The sequence below is a fragment of the Zeus faber genome (genome assembly GCF_960531495.2).
Source record: "Zeus faber genome assembly, chromosome: 10".
NCBI lineage: Eukaryota > Metazoa > Chordata > Actinopteri > Zeiformes > Zeidae > Zeus > Zeus faber.
The window spans coordinates 34,052,793-34,078,194 of NC_137199.1; the positions used below are offsets into that span (position 1 = coordinate 34,052,793).

At 45.3% G+C, this 25,402-nt stretch overlaps 1 protein-coding gene across 1 annotated transcript; it reads left to right on the forward strand.

Annotated features, from left to right (window-relative positions):
* Positions 1-818: 818 nt before the first annotated feature.
* Positions 819-24,616, forward strand: slc26a2 (solute carrier family 26 member 2; the record flags this gene model as incomplete). Its single annotated transcript, XM_080008278.1, has 6 exons — positions 819-836; positions 17,124-17,740; positions 18,575-18,865; positions 19,888-20,336; positions 21,015-21,225; positions 24,023-24,616. Exons 2-6 carry the CDS (start codon positions 17,138-17,140, stop codon positions 24,614-24,616), a joined length of 2,148 nt encoding a protein of 715 aa, XP_079864404.1. The 5' UTR covers positions 819-836; positions 17,124-17,137.
* Between the last annotated feature and the right edge of the window lie 786 nt (positions 24,617-25,402).

Below are 25,402 nucleotides of genomic sequence, written 5' to 3' on the forward strand. Positions count from 1 at the left end.
TAGGTAAGATGAGTTATCTTCTCCTGATTCAGGGTTATAGTCTGAAAGTCAAAATAAAGTCTTATTTTATTTTATTTTAATTCAAACTGAACTTCAATAAAGGAGCATCAGCACTGTATATTTTGTTTTATTTATCTCTTTATTTAGTTTGCATGACATTACGTCACTCACCATCTTGAGTGACGCCTGAGAAAAACACTTATTTCTCATCATAATATTATTATAACCCCCAAACTATGGCACACTATTCCTTTCTATATAGCTATCTGTCTGTCTGTCTGTCTGTCTGGCTGTCTGCACAAATCCAGTCGTCATAGAAACCTATTCGCCACATAGCCCCGCCCCCGGTGGATCTGAGACAATGGGCGTTTTCCAAAAACACCAAGTTTTGTATTGTGGAGTAAAAATATTAAGTTAATATCAAAATGTGTTATTTATGAAGGCCACATCACCAACTAACAGAGTCAGTTTTATAAAGTTGAAAATGTTTAGTTCATATAACTCCACCCTAACCCTAACCACACACGCGCACCAACACACACAGACACACACACACACACACACACACACACACACACACACACACACACACACACACACACACACACACACACACACACACACACACACACACACTTTTCACTTATTTTTACAATCCATAAAACCCATCATTGAAATTTACGTGTATTTACCTTTAAGAGGAGGTGTGCGCGAGGCTCATGGCTCACATGACGTAGCGTCGTGCCGTACGTCACACATGCCGTCATCACGCACACGCAGCCGAGCGACGGATTTGAAGTAAAACTTTGGATCAAAAAGTTTGGGATCTACGGCTGGTGAGTGACGCCATTCCACCGAGAGTAATAGTAATGTGTGTACAGTATACATGTAGTTATATATTTAGAGTTGTATCTTTAATCCGTGCCTTCAGCTTCTCAGTGTCCACGTTGACAAACTGTTTACAAAGCGTTCATTCATTAAGACAGACAGAGCTACAGACAGCTTTATACAGAGCTACAGACAGCTTTATACAGAGCTACAGACAGCTTTATACAGAGCTTCATACAGCTTTATACAGAGCTACAGACAGCTTTATACAGAGCTTCATACAGCTTTATACAGAGCTACAGACAGCTTTATACAGAGCTTCATACAGCTTTATACAGAGCTACAGACAGCTTCATACAGAGCTTCATACAGAGCTACAGACAGCTTCATACAGAGCTACAGACAGCTTCATACAAAGCTACAGACAGCTTCATACAGTGTAAGGCAGAGCTACGGACATAGCTACTGATAGAGCGTCCGACAGAGCGACATAGTTTCATAAAGAGCTTCATACAGAGCCAGACCTGCAAACCTGCACGCATTTTGTGTATAAACTACGCAATTCTTCGTCAAAATACTCAGGTACAAAATGCCAGCTGGAACTAAAGTGTGTGTGTGTGTGTGTGTGTGTGTGTGTGTGTGTGTGTGTGTGTGTGTGTGTGTGTATATATATATGTGTGTATGTGTGTGTATATATATATATATATATATATACACATAGGTACTCCTCACTTAACCACCGAGTTCCGTTCCTACAACCGGGTCGTAGGACCCGTGTTATTTCACGGTAAGGGGGCGTGGCCATTGAGAACGCTAGTGTAGTGAATACTACACTAATACTAGACAAACTGTGAGGAGACTGAGAATGGTGATGAGATTAATGTATATAGTGTATATATTGTATATATAGTGTGTATGGTATATATAGTGTCTGAAGTATATCTAGTGTATACAGTGTATATAGTGTATATAGTATATATTGTGTGTATAGTACATTACATTACATTTAGTCATTTAGCAGACGCTTTTAACCAAAGCGACTTACAATTAAAAAATAATAGTGTGTATATATAGTGTATACAGTGTATATATAGTGTATATGGTGTTATTTCACGGTAAAGGGACGTGGCCATTAAGAACGCTAGTGTAGTGAATACTGACAGACTGTTGGAACGAGACTGAGAACGGCGATGATGCAAATAATATTTACATAAATAAATATGAAAAAGGGAACAGTGCGCGATACCAAAGTGGAGGACCTTGAGGATAATATCGATTTTTTTTTTTTTTATAACGAATACGTGATGGAAGACGAACAGGACCGCAATAATCCCGCGAAAAGGAAGAAGACCGACTCAGCAACGGACACAGACAATTTCATGCCGGGTGAGAAGAAGAAGAAAGAAGAAGAAACAGTCTTTATTTATCACACAACACACCACACTACAACACATGCTTGCACACACACACACATGCACATGCTTTTGATGGTGGCCGGTGAAATGGATTCTCTGCATTGAACCATCCTGGCTTGTCCTTCCTCTGGGGGCACAGCCAGGAGCAGTGGGCAGCATACGTGGACGCGCCCGGGGACCAGGTGATAAATGTCCATTGCTGGTCAGACCATGATGGGTGCATGTTTTTGGTGGGGGTCCTTACTGACGTGAGGTGTAGGAAACCCCATGTGAACACGGGGAGAACATGCAAACTCCACACAGAAAGGCTCCTATTTGGGAGATAACCCACCGGAGCACGGTGCCAACAGCGCCCCAGGCGGGAATCAAACCCAGGACCTTCTTGCTGTGAGGCAGCAGTGCAATGCACTGCGCCACCGTGCCACAAAGGGGGCGTGAGGCATGAGGTGAGTGTCCTGGATGAGATTAACAAGAAACTGGCCATGCTTGGACCACTTCTCCGAGACATTACCGAGATCAAAGTCAGCCTTGATTTCCTGCACCGGATGGTTGGCGAGATGAAAGAAGACAACATGCATCTCAAATCCTCAGTGAAGCATCTCGCAGCGGAGATGGAAGTTGTAAAAAAATAAAATAAAATAATGAAGAGACTATACTGGAAATACAATCCAGAAGTATGCGGGACAACCTCATCTTTTCTGGTATCCCAGAGAACAACACAGAGTCCCCAGAAAATATGGTGAAAGACTTTTTCCGCACCACCCTGAAACTCACGACAGACACCGTGAAGCAGATCACCTTCCACCGGGTTCATCGACTGGGACACCGTATGGGGGACCGTCCCCACTCCATCGTTGCTAAATTTGAACACTTCAGGCACTAGGAGCTGGTTAAAAGCAAAGGATGGGAGCTGAAAGGAACCACGCCGGGTATGAACGATCAATTCCCCTGGTAGATCAACGACCGACGGAAGGTGCTGTACCCCATCCTGAAGGAGAACCGGCAGAAGGGTAAACGCGTATCGAAGGTTGTTGATAAATTATAAATAGACGGTCTATTTTTCCGAGACTCCTCCACCACACCCTGGTTATTTTGATCATTATGTATGTATTCTTGAAATTCTGGTTATTATATACTGCAAGATGTAGAAATAGGCATGCTATCTATGTCAGGATTTATTATATCGCTCACTCTCATCTCACCCTCCTAACTCCCCTTCCCTACTTCTCTCTCACTTTATGTATGTTTAATCCTGCATTGTTCTATGTTTATCTTTGTCTACTTGTCATTTGTTTGTGTAGTTATGTATCCCTAAAAACTTCCTGCAATACTATGACAGTGGAAAGGAATGTAAAGGAGGAAATCCCAGATTTATCTATGGGAAAGCATGGGCAGCAATAGCTTTTGCAGTATAGCTTTTGCCTTGGGTGCACTGTCCCATCACCCCCTAACTAACTTCAATGACACAACTAACAACAAAAAATAAAAAACTTAATACGTCGACGTAGTGAGTCCTGAGCTGCGTGTCTCATCTAACAGACATTTCAGCCTGGAGTCCGCCAACACTTTTCTTACATCTCAACTTGATAATATCATCCATCAAAAGACACAATTCCTTATACAACGAACAAGAGCAAATTATTTTGAATTCAATGACATATCAGGTACATTTCTTGCCAATCAATTGAAACGCGATAGAGAAAAAAACACTTATTACAGCCGTCAAAGATCCACAGGGGAGGATAACATGCAAGACATCAATAACATATTTTGAGACTTTTATAATAAGCTATTTCACTAATATAATGAATCTAATATATCAAACAATAAGATGAGAAACGATAAGATCACTCCTCAGTGGAATTTTATAACACTTCTGGCCACCTATATCCCCATTATTTATCAGAATGGTTACAGAGATTAATTCAACCTCCACCAAGCCTCCGCACAAGACTCAAGATTACTGCTCTCATTTCGGTTTTGCGCAAACCCAATAAGGACCCAACCCTCACCTCCAGTTATAGACCCGTAAGCCTTATTAATTGCGACCTTAAGATTATAAGCAAAACACTGACCAACAGAATTGGAAAAAGTAATTCCATTTATAATTCACCTAGACCAAAATGGCTTTGTCAAAGACAGACACTCATCCAGCAATATACCTTGTTTATTCAGTCTGATCAACATATCTCAAAGGAACAACTTAAATACTGTTATAGCCTCTTTAGATGCTGAAAAAGCATTTGACAGAGTTAATTGGACATATCTCTTTTCAATCCTCAACAAATTTGGCTTTGGAGAGTCACTCATTCAATGGACCAGAATCCTCCACAACTCCCCATCTGCTTCTGTCATCACCAATGGTCACTCTACAACGCGGCACAAGACAAGGATGTCCGCTCTCCCCTTTACTATTCGCCATCTTTATTGAACCCCTCGCGGCGGCCATCTGTCCAAAGAGTAATATCGTAGGCATAGGAAACTCTGTTCACAAAATCAGTTTGTATGCAGACGATATCTTGTTGTACGTACGGAACCCAATATCACCCCTCCCGGAGGTGTTCAATCTTATATCTAAATTCACAGCTATCTCAGACTATTCAATAAATACTAAAACCAGTCTTACCTCTCAGTGGGAGGGACTGCAATGCTGCAACCCAAAAACTTCCCTTGACCATCACAACGGTCAATATTAGATACCTTGGTATTGATATCTCCACCAATCTGTCAGATTTGTTTACTCTTAACTTTACTCCATTGCTCAAATCCATTGAAGAAGACCTCATTTGATGGAACAACCTACCCATCTCACTAATTGGTAGGATAGCAGCAGTGCAAATGAATATACTTCCAAAAATAAACAATGTATTTTCAATGACTCCAGTGCAACCAACAGTACAGTGGTTTAATACTCTAGACTCAATAGTCAACAAATGTTTTTGGAAATGCAAGAAACCGAGAATTGAACTAGCAACCCTACAGAAAAACAAAGACTGTGGAGGCTTAGCATTCCCAAACTTTAGATACTACCATCTAGCAAACCATCTTCAATTTATAATTAAATGGTTACAACCACAGCAACAATTGGCCCATGGCTGTCGAGGCATTGAACAAACAGAATGTCAAGAGTCATCATTGTCTGATCTACCATTCCTTACTGAATCAATAAGGAAACATAATTGCTTTAAAAACCCATTTATCGCAAAAACTCAGCCTGGTGGAAATTCCTCAAACTCAGTGGTCACACTCTATCTCCTGACAAATTCACACCATTCTGGCACAACCCTGATTTTCTGGTTAAAATCAGACCAATAATCTTTAGGTCTTGGAAAAGACAAGGAATTACTCATCTGGAACACATTTTTGAAAACAATTTGCTTCTATCCTTCCCAACCTAACCCAAAGGTATAATATCGGTGGCCACGGGTTCCTTCACTTCCTTCAATTACAGCAGTCTCTAAAAGTTAAAATCAAATTGACGAACAACCACCTCAAATGATTGAACATCTCACTCATATCGGTCACTTAAAAAATCCCTTTTCCAGAATACAAGATATTTGATACCAGAGATGACTACTTTCATGCCTTCTGGCCCTGCCCACCTACCATAGCATTCTGGACCAACATCACCAAGAAGCTATCAACCCTTCTGGGTTGCAGCATTCCAGTCTCCCGGTCTATATGTCTTATCGGTGACCTCTCCTCATTCACCCACCACTTAAACACAACCAACCCATTTTGATCGCCTTAACAATTGCCAAGAAAACAAGATTACTCAATTGGAAAAAGAGAGATAATCTCACCACATCCCAATGGTTGCAGTTATTAATGGATAAGATCTCAATGGAAAAACTATTGGCTATCCAAAAACAATGTTGATTCATTTAATGAAATATGGGTTACTTTTATCGCTGACATAACTCCATCATTTAATGCTTGAGTCTTTCTTAGTCGGGGCAATGTAGTGGTGTTTTGTGGTATGTGGGGATCCTCCCGGTCTGCCGGGGCTCTGCCCGGGCGGCTCTGGGGACGCCCGTGGTGCGTAGGCCTGTGTTCGTGGGGGGATCCCGGAGCCCCATGGGGGAGTTGGAGAGTCTGGGTGGTGGCGCCCACTCCTTTACCTGTGTTGAGCAGGTCTGTCTCTGGGGGTGGGGGGGTGGGGTTTCGTGCTCCTGGGGAGTACCTGCAGTTGGCGTCCGTGTGTTGGTTTGGGGTGTGGTTGTGGGTTCTGGGGCTGGGGTTGGGGGCGGGGGGATCCAGTCACAATTCACCTATCTCTCCCAGTGCCAAAACTCATACTCAGCACATACACTACACAATTGGCCGAGGGCTTGCGGGATGGGTTGGGTGCAAGTGATGTGGGTGGGGATGCCCCGGGCAGCCGCCACCTTGCCTGTCTCGCTCCTGCCCAAGTGTGCTTCTCGTCCGTCCCGTAATTTTAATCCCACTCATATTATCTTAGAACACATACACTTGCACACAAATCCTACTCCAAAAAACATCCAGGTCCCGCGCGCTGAGCACACGCTGCTATGTGTATGGGCACTTGGCACTCACGCCGGGTGGGGCGTCTGGTCAGCTGCGGTGGGGCGGGCCTTCCCCTTGCTCGGGGCATGGGTGGGCATGGGAGTCCTGCCAGCTCGCCTGAGGGGGCTATATATATATATATATATATATATATATATATATATATATATATATATATATATATATAGTGACAGGTCCGCCACCTCCTCACGGTAGGCCTTTTCATCGCAGTTGGTGATAGGCCCACGACCACGGTGTCGTCAGCAAACTTTATGATGGTGTTGGAGCTGGACCTGGCCACACAGTCATGTGTGTACAGGGAGTACAGTAGGGGGCTGAGGACGCAGTCCTGGGGGGATCCTGTATTCAGGGTGAGGGACCTTGACATGTGCTTCCCCACCCTAACCACCTGGGGCCGGGCAGAGAGGAAGTCCAGGATCCAGACGCACAGCGGAGCATTCAGTCCGAGCTCCTTCAGCTTGAGAGCCAGTCTGGTGGGGACTATGGTGTTGAAAGCTGAACTATAATCGATGAACAGCATTCTCACATAGGCCCCCTTCTGGCTCATCAGGTGCGTGAGGGTGGTGTGCAGTACCTGAGAGACCGCGTCATCCGTGGATCTGTTTTGCCGGTACGCAAACTGTAACGGGTCCAAGGTGCGGGGGAGGGAGGCGCAGATAGGTGAGGGCCACCGGACGGTAGTCATTTAGGCAGGCAGGAGAGGCGATCTTCAGGACAGGAACGACGGTGGACCTCTTGAAGCAGGACGGGACCACTGATTCAGCCAGGGAGATGTTGAATATTGTAGTGAACACCTGAGCTAGCTGGTTAGCACAAGTCTTCAGTACTCGCCCAGATATGCCGTCTGGGCCCGCAGCTTTCCTGGTGTTCACCCGCATCAAAGCCCTCCTGACCTTGTGCACGGACACTGAGAGTGCGCGTTCATCCCCAGCGGTGTAACTCCAATTAGCCGGCGAGCTAGCGGTGCTGTTGCCAGACTCGAACCGCGCATAAAAGGAGTTCAGTTGGTTTGCTAGGGAGGCGTCCACACTCGTGGCTGGGGAGGAGCTGCTCCTGTAGTTATTGTTTGCAGCCCCTCCCACAAGCGTCTTGTGTCCCCCCGCTCCATCTGTAGCTCCACAGTCTCTCTGTATATCCGTTTAGCGTCCCTCACCGCCCTCCGCAGATTGTACGACGCCGCTTTGTAAATGTCCATATTTCCAGATACAAGACCGTCGTTGTAAGCGGCCGTGCGAGCATTCAGAGCGCAGCGGATGGATTTATCAACCCATGGTTTCTGGTTTGGGAATATACAAACTTTCACCGTGGGAACGATATTATCCGCTAGCGTAGTTACAAAACTTACTACAACCTCCGTTAATTCGCTGACGTCACTTGAACTTGATTGGAACATATCCCAGTCTACGTCAGTCAGAGCGTCCTGAAGCGCAGCCTCCGATTGGTCCGTCCACCGCTTCACATCCCTTGTCACCACCAGTTCTCGCGCGATCAGAGGCCTGTAAACAGGAACCAGCGAGATCGTGGCGTGATCTGATTTTCCGAAAGCAGGGAGCGAGACGGTCTTGTATCCGTTCTTGCACGGTGTGTAACAATGGTCCAAAGTTCTATCTCTCCTGGTGGCACACGTGATGTGTTGAAATTAGGCAGAACTTTTTTAAGGTTGGCCTGTTAAAGTCCCCAGTCACCACCACAGCCGCATCGGGATGTCTGTTCTGAAATCCACACAACACATCGTACAGAACCGACAGAGCTGCGTCGGTGTCCGCTTTCGGTGGGATATAAACGGCTGTAATGATGACCGTGCTAAATTCCCGGCAAGATAAAATGGACGGCATAGGATGGTCAGCTGTTCAGCTGTTGGTCAGCTGTTATATATATATAACATAAGATACTTTCAATTCTGTGCCAATTTTACAGCCTGCTACTGTTCTCATGTACAGTACTGGTAAAAATGTTCTGATACTTAAACCCGAAACCACGTAATGTAATGTAGTTGCATAGTTGATGCTCAAAAAATAGAGAAAGAAAGAAAATGTTGGTTGTTTGGGGATACTTCAAGGTAAACAAAGAAGATTAGATAAATTATTTATTCATGGCCTGACCATATTGTATTTCACTGGAACTCAGTGACGGTTTCATGTTCCAGTATTGTTCCATAGTGAATAATAAACAGTGTCAAAATCAGCAATCTCACTATTGTGGTACAGTGTAGTCCATAAGTGCAGATGTCCTATCATGTGATCCGATCACATGATCACATGATGATTATATGAGATTAATTAGTATACTCTATATAGTTAGCTGTAGTAGCTGGCATACGATGTGATTATCCTACAGTGTGCATAACTGATGGAGTCATTTAGCTGCAGTAACCAAGGCCACGCCCTGTTTCACTGTTATGCTACTTACAGTATTTTCGCAAGGTTGGCAGGTCTGCAGAGCTACAGACAGGGCTTCATACAGAGTTAGATACTGACAGACAGACGTGTGTGTGTGTGTGTGTGTGTGTGTGTGTGTGTGTGTGTGTGTGTGTGTGTGTGTGTGTGTGTGTGTGTGTGTGTGTGTGAAGCTCTTGAGGCTGACCGCTAGGCCATACCATAAGCGACACGTCAGCATCACGGCAACACATGAATAACTTTGCCATGTTATTCAATAAGGAAGGTCACACCAAGCAGAAGCATCTTGCTGCGAGGTTCCTAAACCTCTCATGTTTTGTTTTTTTTTACACCTACAGCTCTATTTTTCGGGCTACATTACGTGAAAATATTTTATTATCAACCCTGATATGCATCAACCACATATATAAAATGGCTGATGTGTGAAATGTGATGTGGCAGATGCTGAAAAATAGACGAAAGCCAAAGACAATAAAGAAGCCATTGTCCAAAAATCCAGTCCTCAAGGTCAGTCACAATATTAAAAAAAAAAAAGTACTATGGACGTAATTCAACCATGTTTGATGTTGGCAACTTGTGATGCATTTCACAGAAACCAAGAAACTCTAATACCTGTGTACCTAAAATTAATAAACCAGACCTATGTATTGTTTCCTGCAGCCATATTTGTTATTATTATTATTATTATTATTATTATTATTATTATAATTATTTATATTATTATCGCATATGTTTCGTGGTGCATTGTTTTTTTTATTGGGTTAGGTAATGAGTGGGACAGAACATGATAAACGTCTATATAAGTGCTGAAAATAAGTGTAATATTATTATCATTTAAATTGTGGTGAAAACCAGGACAATTTGGTCGTGAATGTTGAAAACTTAGGAGGGAGCAGGCTCGAACTCCGGCGGTCCAGAGCTCAGTCAGCACTGCTGGAGCTCTGGGCTACGCGGGCTTGCAGCTTTTGCATTCCAATAATTTAAAGAAAAAGTGGTCTCCAACCCAATGAAATATGATATCTTTTACAATATGTCCACTTGAGAGCTCTACAGACCAGATTTTACCTCTCCCCCTCTCTCCCCCCTCTCTCCCTCTTGCTCTCTCTCCTGCTCTCCCCCTCCCTCCCAATACCACTATGGCACCGATTCCTATAGAATCGGTGTCTACCACCGATTAATCACAACGCCGATTTCTGTGCCTCAATTTGGTGCTATGCCCGAGCTGCCAATTGAAATATCACCTCACCATCAACCTTCACTAAACATTATGGTTTGGAGCTTGAAATCCTCTGTGTTCCTCTGCATGACGCGCCACCACCTTCCTCTCTCGTGCGACTCGAGACAAACAGCGGCGGTGCTCATCAATGCCAATGAAATGAAACATGATGGTCGCTTAGCTAATCAGATGAAAGAGGCGGGTCCTAGAAGTTTTCATACTGATAACTTCCTGTTCATAAAAACTTATTTGTTTACATGTCACATGTGGAAATTAAAAATAATAAAGGACAAATGGTTTTAGTTCCTAAATAAATACATTTTTAATAAAGTTGTAGAACATCTTATAGATTGTGCACATTATGCCCGTCCTCTCCATGTCCTCTTCTGTGTGTTAAAGGGAATGATCAGCACAGTGGATTAAATGTCGAAGGGTGACAATGTGGACACAGTGCCTCCACTGTGTCCACATTTTCACCCTTCGTCATTTTAGATTCACCTGATTAGAATAAATCTTGAGGGAACTAGCTTGGAGGAGTTTGATGCCCAGGAGGCATAACTTAACAACCTACCTGTTTAACGACCGTTCGGACTTATGACCAGCTCTCTGAGCAGTCTGTATCGTACACTGTGCTCCGTCTCAACGTCAAGCATCTCATCACGCATCACCCTTTATATACACTGTAGACATCTCATCACTATTTCTCAGTCTTGTTACCGCAGTCTGTCAGTATTAACTACACTAGCATTCAAAATCACCATGCCCCCTTACCGTGAAATAACACTATATACACTATATATACCATCCATGCCCCCTTACCATGAAATAACACGGGTCCTCGTTTATCGACCAATTCACTTAACGACCTGGTGCTAGGAACGGAACTTTGGTTCCCTGTTTACTTGTTGGTTGTTAATGCCAGTAATATACTTGTTAGGGTGGTGGTGGTCAGGAGGAGGAACCCAAGACACGCAAGACACACAGTTAAGGGAGAATAGACAGGGGTTTATTGAGAAAACACTGGGAATCCGGAACAGGTAACAGACGGAGGATCAGGACCGGCAGGGACTCGTGACAGGGAAGACAGGGACTCACGACCAGGCAGGGAATCCGGACTCAGGGACCAGTAGTAGAGGAGCCGACGGAGAATCAGGAACTCAGAGTCCAGGGCACACACACAGGGAAACAGGCAGGGACATGGAGCAGGCGAAATGACATGCAGAGCCGACACAGACAGAGTGAATAGGACCAGGTTAAATACAAGTAGTGTCGAGAAAGGTGCAGAGATTACTGACTGGGGACAGGGAAATTATGTGACACCAGACACAGACAGAGGGAGCCAGAGAAGGACAGAGCAACCTCGAGGCAGACAGGGGGAGCTAGAGAGGGCTAGAGAGAGACAGAGAATCAAGGTAGGGGAGGATCGTGACAGTACTGACCTTATCTTTACATTTGTTAATTTATTATTTGGTTTTTATGTTTAAAAAGGCACCGTTTAACGCAGGGAATTTTTCTTTTAAAGCACTACTTCACTTTGACTTTTTCCTTTTAAATAAAACAGCACATTGTTTTTTCAAGCATGTATCAGTTATACAGTTAAGATGGAACAAATATGAATGTGTTGCATTGCATGTCCATTTCAGTGGTGCTCCTAAATTAAGTGCTGGTGCTCCTAAAATCTTCAGTATGGAGCACCAGTACTACTAATGTAAAAATATAGTCTGGAGCCCTCAGGGTAGCTCAGATACGTCTCAGGGTTTTCGCGCCCGGCTACTCCGTATAATCTCCGCAAATGTGAAATATGAACACTAATCTCAGTATATCTATGTATATTGTTCAGGTTTTGGTCAGGTTATGGAATATAAAAAAAAGTAAACCTAAAAGTATTGTGCAGGTTTTTTTGGGGTTTTTTTTAGGCGATAGCAGCGCAAGGGCAATTGTTGAAACAGTGCTGTAGTGAGTGTAAACAGTTATAAACTGCAAGGCAGTAAATGTAAATAGGTTAACATTGCAGAAAGTGAGATGCAACAGGTAAGCAGTTACAGCCTCTGGAAAGAAGCTGTACTTGAGCCTGCTGGTGTGGGAGCGCAGGCTCCTGTATTGCTTGCCAGATGGGAGAAGGGTGAAAAGTCCATGGTTGGGGTGGGTGTCATCCTTGACAATGGATTTGGCTTTGTTTAAGCAGCGGTCATGGTATGTGTTGTGGATGGGGGGGGAGTATACAGCCAATAGTCCTTTGGGCAGAGTTCACTACTCTTTGTAGTGCCTTGCGGTCGGCAACATTGCAGTTACCGTACCAGACAGAGATGCAGTTTGTACTGTGCTTTCTTAAGGGTCCGTAGGAAGTGAAGGCGCTGATGTGCCTTCTTCATCAGACTGGAGGAGTTGAGGGACCAAGAGAGATGTTCTGTGATGTGGACCCCAAGGAACTTAAAGCTAGACACACGCTCCACCTCAGCACCGCTGATATGGAGGGCGGTGTGTGCCCTGCTCCTGGTTCTCCTGAAGTCCACAATGATCTCCTTGGTCTTCTTGGTGTTGAGTTCCAGGTTATTGTTTTTACACCACGTAGTTAGATGTTGAACCTCATCCCTATATGCTGTTTCATCCTCATCTCTGATCAGGCCCACTACAGTGGTGTCATCTGCGAACTTGATTATGGCATTGGAGCCATAAACAGGGGCGCAGTCGTGGGTAAAGAGAGAGTAGAGCAGAGGGCTCAACACATAGCCCTGCGGCCGACCAGTGTTCAGGCTGATAGTGGAGGAGAGACTCCCCAATTTAACAGCTTGAGATCTGTTAGTAAGGAAGTCCATAATCCAGTTGCAGAGTGAGTTGCTGATGCCAAGCTGGCTGAGCTTGGAGATCAGCTTGGAGGGGATCACAGTGTTGAAGCAAGAACTAAAGTCAATAAACAGCGTTCTAACATATGTTTTGGGGCTATCCAGGTGGGTGAGTGCTAGATGGAGCACTGTGGAGATAGCATCCTCTGTTGATCGGTTGCGTTGGTAGGCAAATTGGTACGGGTCCAGTGAAGGGGGCCGGCAGGCTTTCAGATGTGAGAGGACCAGCCTCTCAAAACATTTTGCAATGATGGTCAGTGCAACAGGGCGGAAATCGTTCAGTTCCTTGGCTGTAGAGTGTTTAGGCACCAGAACAATGGTGGCAGATTCAAAACTGTGGGGGACTGTTGATTGGGCTATTGACATGTTGAAGATGTCAGTGAAGACACCAGCCAACTGCTCTGCGCAGGCTCGCAGCACACGTCCGGGGACTCCATCAGGGCCAGCAGCTTTCCGAGCATTCACCCCGCGCAGGATGTCGCAGACCTCTGAGGTGGAGAATTGGAGTGTGTCCTCGTCTGGTGAAACAGCTGACTTGAAGGGTGCCTCCTTGTTTTCCCAATCAAATCGAGCGTAGAAGTGGTTCAGCTCGTCTGGGAGGGAAGTGGAGGAGGGTTAGGGAGAGTTGCATGGGGATTTGTTGGTGAGTGTATGTAGGCCTTGCCACATACGCCGGGGGTGAGAGGAGTTGAAGTGCTCTTTAATCCTCAGCTTGCGGTTGAATTTGGCCCTGGATATTCCTTTCCTCAGACTGGATCTGGCAGAGCTGTAGGCCTCCTGGTCTCCCGACCTGAAAGCTGGGTCCCTGGCTTTGAGGAGAAGGCGAACTTCTTTGTTCATCCAGGGTTTCTGGTTAGGGAATAATTTCACTGATTTATGTGTCGTCACTCCCTCTGCCCACTCGTTGAGGTAATAATCTATGACAGATTTTGCTACTGTGTGAATGTTGGTATGAGAGTCCTTGGTGGCATCAGCAAAAACCCTTTTCAGTCAGTGTGTTGGAGCTGGTCTTGAAGAGTGGGATCTGCATAGTCCATCCAGACTTTAACAGTCTTTGTTGTTGGTTTCACTTGTTTAATGAGAGGGGAGTATTTTGGCGTGAGAAACAGAGAAATGTGATCAGACTGACCAAGGTGGGGGAGGGTTGTGACTTTGTAAGCAGCAGCAACATTTGTATAACAATGGTCTAGAGTTTTACTGCCTCTTGTGAAGCAAGTAACATTTTGGTGAAATTTAGGGAGAACAGTTCTTAGGTTGCAATGGTTAAAGTCTCCAGTGACGACAAAAGCCCCATCTGGATGTTTCATCTGAAGCTTATTAATGGCAATAGAAAGTTCCTTCATTGCCACTTTGCTGTTGGCATCAGGTGGAACATACACAGCAATGGAAACAATGCAGCTGAACTCACGTGGAAGGTAGAAGGGCCTGCATCTCATGATTAAATACTACAGTTCAGCAGAGCAATGGGCATCAAGAGTGATGCAGTCCGTGCACCAAGTTTTGTTTACATAAATGCATAAGCCGCCTCCTCTGCTCTTCCCCGTAGATTCTGCAGTCCTGTCCGCTCTGAAGATAGAGATAGAGATTCACGCTTGTTGTAATGTCGTTGTTAAGCCATGTTTCAGTGGAAAACATGACGTTACAGTCCATAAGGCTTTTCTGTGTGAGGGTCCATATCTTGAGTTCGTCCAGCTTGTTGAACAAAGAACGCACGTTGGCAAGGAAGATGCTAGGCAGCGCAGTTCGGTGCGGGTTTAGTCTTAGTTTAGGCTTTAGCTTAGCACGCACTCCACCTCGCTTACCTTGTCTCTGCCTGCAGTCGCGTCTCCGTCTACGAGCCTTTCCGGTCGGTAACAATTGTCCATCTGGTCGCGGTGATCTGATCAGCTCCGGAGGGAGCTGATCGAAGTTGAAAGAAGAAGAAACAGTCTTTATTCGTCACGCAACACACCACACTACAACACATGCTTGCACACACACACATGCACATGCTTTGATGGTGGCCGGAGAAATGGATCCTCTGCATTTGACCCATCCTGGCTTGTCCTTCCTCCGGGGGCACAGCCAGGAGCAGTGGGCAGCATACGTGGACGCGCCCGGGGACCAGGTGATAAACGAACGGGTGTTGAACGGGTGTTGTTGAACTAAGTTCTTGCAGCTTTGATGTATGTCCAATAGCGAGTTTCTGTTCTGTAGGTTTGTTTCGCTCGAGTGTTTCGAGTGAAAACAAGTAGGATAGTCAGGTAAATAAACACTAATTCGCACAAGCCGGAGAGACGCCAAGCCGCGCGTTGCGCACGCGCCGCCATCTTGAGTCACTAGAATGAAGACAGACCTGGTGTGAACTGACCAATCAAAAAAATCAAGTGACGCTTTCGCACTGATTTGGCAACGGTGTCGTGTTGCTTGTGGTGTGGCCCAGGAGTGAGACATAGTTCTGTGTATTGACTGCAGTATTCCACCAAAACACCAGGTGCCAGTGTTTCTTTGGTTGTACACTCTCTCTGTGTTTAATATGGAGAGAATAATAGAGGGTAGGTGTGTTTTCTTTAGGGTGGTATGTTAGGGCTGACGATTTGGGAAAATAATCTAATTGTGATTTATTTTTTAGATCAATATTGCGATATCTATTGAGTATGGATTTTCTTTAAAGTTTCTTATCTTCTGTATTATTCACTAAACACAAGCAATAAATCATTCTATAGTATGACCAACACAACATTTGATACACGTTAACTGCTCTTTTCTGTCGGTCACGCCCACGTGTTATGATGAAATTAGATGAATTTACATGAATAACATATCTTAATTTAACTATCGTATTATAAAAAAATAATAAATCACACTGATTGATTTAACTACAAGCCTTGTGATTGTTAAAATCTAGAAATTAACAATCGGAATAGAATATGCAGAGTTTCAGCAGAAATGTATTTTTTATAAAAATGTTGCGCTCCATCTGCTCAGGGACAGCTTTATTTGCAATAAATAAAATTAAAAGAAAAAAAAAAAACAGACGCATCAATCTGGCAGAGGCTCTGTTCGGGCTCTACCAGCTGCACAGGCTGCCTACAGCGCACCGTGCCCCGGGCCGGAGCACCGGGTCTCACCGGGGGGCAGCGGGGGGTTAAAACAATCGTTATAGGTGTGGCGTATCCCCATTCTGCACGGTTTCCTTCCATACACACTTGTCTCGTTCCATTAGTAGACGTAAAATAAAAGTACTGTTTTGGCGCCGATCGCCGTCAGCCCATTGCTGGCAACGCATCGTCGGTACCGTCGGAGAGAGAGAGACGTCGGCGCAAAATGTGCCCGATCACTCCCTCTCCGCGCATCCCCCTTTCCCCCTGGATGGCACGCTCGGCAGCCTCCTACCTTGACGAAAGTAAGAGCCGGCCCTGGACAGACCCGTTGGTTGGATTGTGTAACATAAGAAAAATCCTATGTTGGTTTCAACTGGATTAATCGTGTGCTAAAGAAACGGCTGTTTGAGTCAGAATTTCAAACAGAATCCAACATTGTTTTTATATTATCCCCTTGAAAAGAAATATGATCGTCTTTGACTTGTTTTTGAGAAATTATTTTCGTTTATTCATTTATTCATATATTTAAAATAAATGTATTCAATAAATACGTTATTTCTTTAGTACATATGTATGGCGCCCAAAGCATCAGTTTCATGTTAAATCTAATTGAAAAATCATTTGCTGAAAATGATATGAAATCAGTCATCCAGCTGCAAACTGAAAACTTGAGTTCATTGCATTATTAGAAGTGAAATGAGGTAAGAGGTATGACATCACCGCTATCCAGAGTGCCTTCTGGCCCCTCCTCCTTACAGTTGATTTGAAACGTGTTACTTCTTCATTCCCTGCAGATCGGCGCTGCATCATGCAGGTAGAGGAGGAGTTGTGCTGCAGTGCAGCAGCAGGGGGCGGCAGACGGCGTCCTCTCATCCTGGAACGAGTGCAGAAAGATGACAAAATGAGCTGGAAAAGTTCCGCTTCACGTGCACTGAGGAAACCCTGCATTTGCACGTGGGCCAAGGCCAGAGCTGCAGCAGAGGACTTCCTGCCCATCCTAAAGTGGCTGCCTCGCTACCGGCTGCGAGACTGGGTCCTTGGCGACGTCCTGTCCGGGCTGATCGTGGGGATCCTTATGGTCCCCCAGTCCATCGCCTACTCCCTGCTGGCTGGCCAGGATCCCGTCTACGGCCTCTACACCTCCTTCTTCTCCTCCATCATCTACGCCCTGTTTGGCACCTCCAGGCACATATCCGTGGGGATCTTTGGGGTCCTGTGCCTGATGGTGGGTCAGGTGGTGGACCGGGAGCTAGCTGAGGCAGGATACCTCACAGAGGGCCTCAGTGGTGGGAACCACAGCGCCGCCCCTCTGGCAGGCCAGGGGAACGGCAGCTTTGGGGCTGAGTGTGACAGCAGCTGCTATGCCATCATGGTGGGAGCCACAGTCACCTTCACCGCAGGCGTTTACCAGGTAACCACTCTGACCGCACGGGTTCGATTTTCAGAAGATGAGCAGGAAGCGAACAGCAGCATTTTGCCTCCTCTGTGTGATTATCTAATCGTTTGATCGATTGATAACCAGAGGGAATCTGACACAAGATTGATATATCATTGTGGCATATGCCTGCTACACGCCACCCAAGTGGCGTTTGCAGGGCCCTTCGGAACAGAGACACAGAAGACGATGGGTTGTAGACACCAGTTTATTGTAGAGAGGAGGCTAGGGGGAATTAGCCAGGATAGAACATGTCATGACAGGGCTCTTATCCTGAGTGACTGTGCAGATGGCTGCTTTTCCTGCTGCTCATTAGACCAACCAACGAGCAACAGGTATGCAGCCACTCTGATCCCAATCACCTAGATCCAGGTCGGGTGTGGCTGCTCAACCAGACCATCCACACACCACAATCATCTCTTGTAATGAGTAGAAAACTCAGACTAGGCGGAGAATGAGTGTTTCGCTGGCTACACCCCAATGATGATGTCACTGGGTGTCAATGGGAAACAAGGTACAGTGAATCATGCACGGGGTGTGGCTCAATGTGAATCCTGAAAGATCTCACATCATTCTGATTCCATGTAAGTATACCTCTGAAAGACATAATAATATTGAGCAGTCTCCCAGCTGTTAATGATTAGTTATTATTACAGTATTTATTATTATTATATTAGTACAGTTTAGCAGTAACAGAGGAAAATGCAGGATCTGTTCAGAGGTATAAACTGTTTCTACTTTAACTGGTTTTCAGCAGGAAGCTCTTGATGTGGAAGTTGCTGTTTGATTGAGCCCCCTGCCCCCCCACAGGTCCTGATGGGAGTCTTCCAGGTGGGTTTTGTCTCAGTCTACTTGTCAGACTCCCTCCTCAGTGGTTTTGCGACCGGAGCCTCCCTCACCATCATCACCTCCCAGATGAAGTACCTCCTGGGCCTAAAGCTGGCACGGCCACAGGGCTGGTTCCCACTGGTCAAGACCTGGTTCCACCTGCTGGCCAACCTGGGCAGCACCAACCTGTGCGACCTGCTGACTAGTCTGGTCAGCCTGCTTCTCCTTGTGCCGGCCAAGGAGCTCAACGACCGCCTGAAGCACAAGCTCAAAGTCAGTCTGTCATCAGCTATGGCATAGTCAGTCAGTCAGTTAGGTAAAAAGTTAGTTAGTGTTGCAACAGTTAATAAGTTACTTAGTCAGTCGGTTAGTCAGTCAGTCGGTTACTAAGCCAGTCGGTTACTTAATCATTTAGTCAGTTAGTTGTTCAGTTAGTTAGTAATGGTTAATATGAAGTGTTCTGCGTGGAGTAACTTCTCAGAAGTGATAGCAGCTGAACTGCAGGATTTTGTCCTTTTAAAAGGTGTATCACCCCCCATACCAAATGACATGAGTTTAAAAAAGAAACCTTCCTTAACAAAGAGTAGGACTGTGCTGAGTCCATGGGCAGGTGGCATTTCCGAAGTAAAGTACAAAGGGTTTTCATAAAATTAATGGTTGTACCACTAAGAGTATTGTTATGGACAAGTGGATCCCGGGTATTCCCCAAACGGAGGTGTGTGATGGATCAACCTATCAGTGGAACACAGATCAGTACAGAATGATCCACAGAGCAGAAAGATATACTGATGGAACAATATTTAAACAACATTTACATAATTAACACATAACATAACACATGATTACTAAAATGCTGAAGATAATAATGAAGACAGAAAAGCATAAAAATCTAATTTATAATGTTACAATAGTTTCGTTCTATAAATAATAAATTACCTGTAATTGAATGAAACACTTTAATGTGTCTCCGACTTGGTGTGCGGGAATATAATGAATATATTTAGAATATAATAAATACATCTCCAACACAGTAAAAACTGCAGCTTGTTAAAAAACGTAATTCAGTGTTGAATTTCTTATATATTTGAAATTAACTTATATACATCAATTACTTACATTATTTTATATATAAGAAATATGTCATAATATACAGTATGTACATAAATATCAGGGTCATATCAGGCATCCAACATAAGCTCCTTTAAGGAACTACTCCCCTGGTCCTACATAGATTCTGGTTCTGGCTCCACCCACTTTCAGAACAGGAAGTGAAGTGTGTGTCCTCTGTCCTGCAGGCTCCCATCCCCTTCGAGCTGTTTGTCGTCATCATCGCCACGCTGGTCTCTCACTTCGGCCGCTTCGAGGCAGAGTACGGCTCGGGCGTGGCTGGGTCCATCCCCACCGGTTTCCTGCCCCCCCAGCCTCCAGCCTGGTGGCTGATCCCCCGTGTGGCACTGGACGCCCTCTCCATCGCCGTGGTGGGCTTTGCCATCACCGTGTCGCTGTCAGAGCTGTTCTCCAAGAAGCACGAATACGCTGTGTCGGCAAACCAGGAGATGTTCGCCATCGGCTTCTGCAACATCATACCGTCCTTCTTCCGCTGCTTCTCCACCTCCGCTGCCCTCACCAAGTCGCTGGTGAAGGAATCAACCGGCTGCCACAGCCAGATGTCTGGCCTGGTCACTGCACTGGTGCTGCTGCTGGTCCTGCTGCTGGTGGCGCCGCTCTTTCACGCCCTGCAGAAGTACGTCAACCATATCACTTCCTGTAGCATGACTTCCTGTCAGTCCCACAACATTGTTTGTTGGAGTTTAATGCTGTTCTGTGTGTTGCAGAACGTTCTAACAATATAACACCATTCACTTTGTGGGTGTGAACAGTATTGAGGTCTAGGAGGTTGCTGGGGATGAACAGCCTGGAGGTTCTTGATGTTCTATTATTAAAACTAGCCAGAAGTCCAGAATATTCTGTAGGTGTGAAGATTCTGGGGATTTTTGAGGACTGCTGCTTTAGGGGAACGTCTACCATTTGTTGAGATCAGGGTTTAGTATGAACTCATTGTACTATGTGTTGCAGCACACAAGCATATTCCAAAAATTCAAGCTGTAGTATCTCTGTTCTGACCATTGAAGGTCACTAAAGGTCACTGAAAGTTGACTCAAATGACAATAAATCTCCTTTAATTAGTGAAACATTTCCGCTTCAACCCAAAGCTTCTGGCTTGATGTTCAACTGGAAAATGTTCCTAACGTTCTTATCTACCAAGAGAACTGCTTCCAAGGATAAACACGACATGCCAGTATACATAGTACTCACCAGTACACAGAATACACTCAGTACACACGAGTACACACACAAAGGAACTCTGGGTTCACATGCCAGAGTTCCTTGCTGCTGCTTCAGTTCCTGTTCCTCTCCTCAGGTGTGTGCTGGCGGTCATCATCGTGGTCAACCTCCGCGGTGCTCTGAGCAAGTTCTGCGACGTTCCTCGCATGTGGCTCACCAACCGCATCGACGCCTCCATCTGGTTGGTTACCATGGCAACCTCTGCACTGGTCAACACGGAGCTAGGTCTTCTGGTCGGAGTCCTGGTGTCAGCCTTCTGTGTCCTGTGCCGGACGCAGCGAGCCCTGGTCAGTTCCTCCTGTTCTCACAGTCCAGGGAAACATGAGAAGCCTGCCGGGTTTCCCTCCGTTGCAGAGCCGCTGCTTAGGCTCCACTCATGTCATTTTAAGATTAAGAGATTTCTTTATTTGTCATTTCTTAGCAGTCACATACATTGAAACAAAATTTGTCCTCTGGATTTGACCCACCCTACAAGCAGTGTGGCGCCTGGGGAAGAACTCATTTACAGGGGCACCGACAGGATTAACCCCGAATATACGTGTCTTTTGATGGTGGGAGGAAACCCATACAAAAATGGGGAAAACATGCAAACTCCACACAAGATGGACCTGGGATGGCTGGAGTTTGAATCCAGGACCTTCTTGCTGTGAGGCAACAGTGCTAACCACTAAGCCATCATGCCTCTGCTAGCCTTTCCAAATTATTATGCAAATGATATTTTTCTCTGATCTTCCTAAATAGTGGATGCAAATGACAGTCAGCATAATTTTCAAGTCATCAACCGTTAGGGTATAATTTGAATGTTATTGAACAAACCTCCCAATGATGACAGTATTTTTTTCAAAAATAAAAACCTCAAAATGCACTGTTCCAAATTATTATGCACAACAGAGTTTCAAAACATTTATAGATTGTAAAGAACTCAAAATGGTCATTTGTTGAATTTGCAGCATTAGGAGGTCATATTTACTGAAATCAAAAGCTATTTCAATCAAAAACATCTTAACAGGCCAAGTTACATGTGAACATAGGCGCCTTCTTTGATATCACCTTCACAATTCTTGCATCCATTGAACTTGTGAGTTTTTAGAGAGTTTCTGCTTGAATTTCTTTGCAGGACGTCAGAATAGCCTCCCAGAGCTGCTTTTTTTATGCGAACTGCCTCCCACCCCTTGCTCCAAAGGTTCTCAATATGGTTGAGGTCAGGGGAAGGTGGGGGCCACACCATGAGTTTCTTTCCTTTTATGCCCATAGCAGCCAATGACACAGGGGTATTCTTTGCAGCAAGAGATGGTGCATTGTCATGCATGAAGATGATTTTGCTACGGAAGGCACAATTCTTCTTTTTGTACCATGAAAGAAAGTGGTCAGTCAGAAACTATATACTTTGCCATGGTCATTTTCACACCTTCAGGCACCCTAAAAGGGCCTCTCAGCTCTCTCCCCATAATTCCGGCCCAAAACATGACTCCGCCACCTCCTTGCTGATGTCGCAACCTTGTTGGGACATGGTGGCCATCCACCAACCATCCACTACCCTATCCATCTGGACCATCCAGGGTTGCATGGTACTCATCAGTAAACAAGACTGTTTGAAAATTAGTCTTCATGTATTTCTGGGCCCCCTGCAACCCTTTCTGCTTGTGAGCATTGGTTAGGGTGGGGCCCAATAGTAGGTTTATGCACAACTGCAAGCCTCTGGAGGATCCTACACCTTGAGGTTCGCGGGACTCCAGAGGCATCAGAAGCTTCAAATACCTGTTTGCTGCTTTGTAACGGCATTTTAGCAGCTGCTCTCTTCATCCCATGAATTTGTGGCAGGAACCTTCCTCATTATGTCTTTACCTGCACAAACCCGTCTGTGCTCTGAATCAGCCACAAATCTCTTCACAGTACGATGATCACGCTTAAGTTTTCATGAAATATCTAATGTTTTCATACCTTGTTCAAGGCATTGCACTATTTGACACTTTTCGGCAGTAGAGAGATCCTTTTTCTTTCCCATTTTGCTTGAAACCTGTGGCTGCTTAATAATGTGGAATGTCCTTCTTAAGTAGTTTTCCTTTAATTGGGATCACCTGGCAAACTAATTATCACAGGTGTCTGAGATTGATTTCAGTGATCCAAAGAGCCCTGAGACACAATACCATCTATGAGTTTAATCAAAAAACAAAAAATGAAATGTTTAGGACACTTTAATCCAATTTGCATAATAATTTGGAACGCAGTGTATATACCTTTGCTTGAAATTTGTTCAGAGGTTAAATCCATCCAAAATATCAGATCATGCTCTTACACTCTTATCATTTCTTATCATTAGTCCAACAAACACACTGGCCAGAGGTGATCGCAGCTCAAACTCTGGGTAGAACATCATGGGCTTTATGTGAACTTCAGTTTGGCTCAGAACTCAGAGAGAAGGAAAAGCAGGAGAACAAACTAAAAACCGATCGGGAACATCACACCTACATCAGCAGAACCAGTACCTCAATGGAGGGTGTTCATAGTGTCATGGAGGCCTCACACCAAGAGCACATTGCATTTCACTGCTGCCTCAGATCCCGGGTTGGATTCCCGCCTGAGGTGCTGCTGGTACTGTCCTCTAGTGGGTTATAGAGTTTGCATGTTCTCCCCGTGCTCACATGGGGTTTCCTTCATATAACATGGTAAGAACCCCCACTAAAAGCATGCAAAAGAAACATAGCCGTAGCTGCACATGTGTTGGTGGTGTGTGCAGTGACCAATAAAACACAAGCTAAACTTGTCCCATTTAATTTGGCCTCAAACCAAGAAGTGGTTTCCATCCTAACTGGGGCCTTTTTTGTGGAGTTTGTATGTTCTCCCCGTGTTGATATGGGTTTACACAGGTTTTCTCCCACCATAGAGACAAGCCAGTGCCCTTGAGCAAGGCATAGAACTGGAGTTGGTCCCGGGGGAAAATTGCCCCAAGGTGAATAATAAATGGATTATTGTTTGAACAGCAGCTCGTGTTTGGGGAACCTGGAGAGTCTTTCTGAGGGTGCTGAAGTTTGGTTCCTGAGCAGTCAGATTGTCTCACCCTCTACTGTCGTCTTGCCCCCCCAGGTCCTGGAGCTGGGCCGGGCCCCCCAGGTCCAGGAGCTCTATGAGGACGTGGCGTCGTACCGAGGTCTCTGCACGACGCCCGGCGTCCCGGTCTTCAGATACCCAGCTCCGCTCTACTACGCCAACCAGAGGCTGTTCAAGGCAGCGCTGTTTAAGGCGGTGGGCCTGGACCCTGTGCAGGAGAAGGTCCGCCGCAGGAAGCTGAACAAGAAGACCAAGCTGCAGAGGGAGGTTCTGGGTAACGAGGCAGAGCATAGGGGGGTTCTGGGTAATGAGGTGCAGGACGGGCGCGTGACCAGAGTCCTGGTGTCCCCAGACCACCCCGGCGGCGTACACAGCATCGTGCTGGACTGCAGCGCCATCTTGTTCCTGGACTCGGCCGGCGTCGGTGCCCTGAAGGAGGTCCGCAGGGACTTCCAGAACGTGGGGGTCCAGGTGCTTCTGGCCCGTTGTGGCACAGGGATCCTGGATGCACTGGACCGTGGGGGCTTCCACCACCAGGATGGGGTATTCTGCACCATCTCAGACGCCGTGCACCACGCCGCGCATGCCGCCCAGAACATCTCTAATGGGAAGTCTGACACACCCTGCTGAAGACCCCCCCATCTGTCGTGTCCGCCCCCCCCCAAATGCACACACACACACACACACACACACACACACACACACACACACACACACACACACACACACACACACACATCTGCCCCCCCAAATATGTCCTGCAACCCCCCACACACACCCCCTCCCAAACGTCTTTGCAGTCAAATCTGACACTTGAATGTCGATCTTCTCTTATTGTAACATTGAAAAGTGCCTTTGTTCATTTATTCATTTATTTTTATATTTATTCTTTTGAATAATTTATTTTTTATTTCCAATTTTCCTTCCTTTCAGTTTTTCTCAAATGGAAGAATTTATTCAAAAAACAAATTTATGCACTCGCAGCTCGTTCAGTGTGAGCATTGTGCACTCTCTCAGCTCAGGTTGACTCCGTCTCCAGTTTCAGCTGGGTGATGAAACGGGCTGAATGCCAGATTAGATTTAAAGCTCCAGTGCGTCGTCATGACGACATGCAGCAATTTGTTTCCTGGCAACCATGGAAACCATCAGTTGCTGCAGAACTTCTACAAAATAATTCTATAACTTAAAAAGTCGATGTTACTGAATCGTGTTTAAAGTAAAAAAGTGTGTGTGTGTGCGTGTGTGTGTGTGGACATCTCTTTTGGCAATCGTAGACCATCTTTTCCAGGCTATTTTCTCAGTTTTTTACTGTTAATATTTTCTATTTGGAGTTTTTGATTTCAGTTGGTGCTAGTTGGGGCTTGGTGGAAAAAATAGTGTGTGTTTTAAGGATGCTGGGAATAATGAAACTGCTGC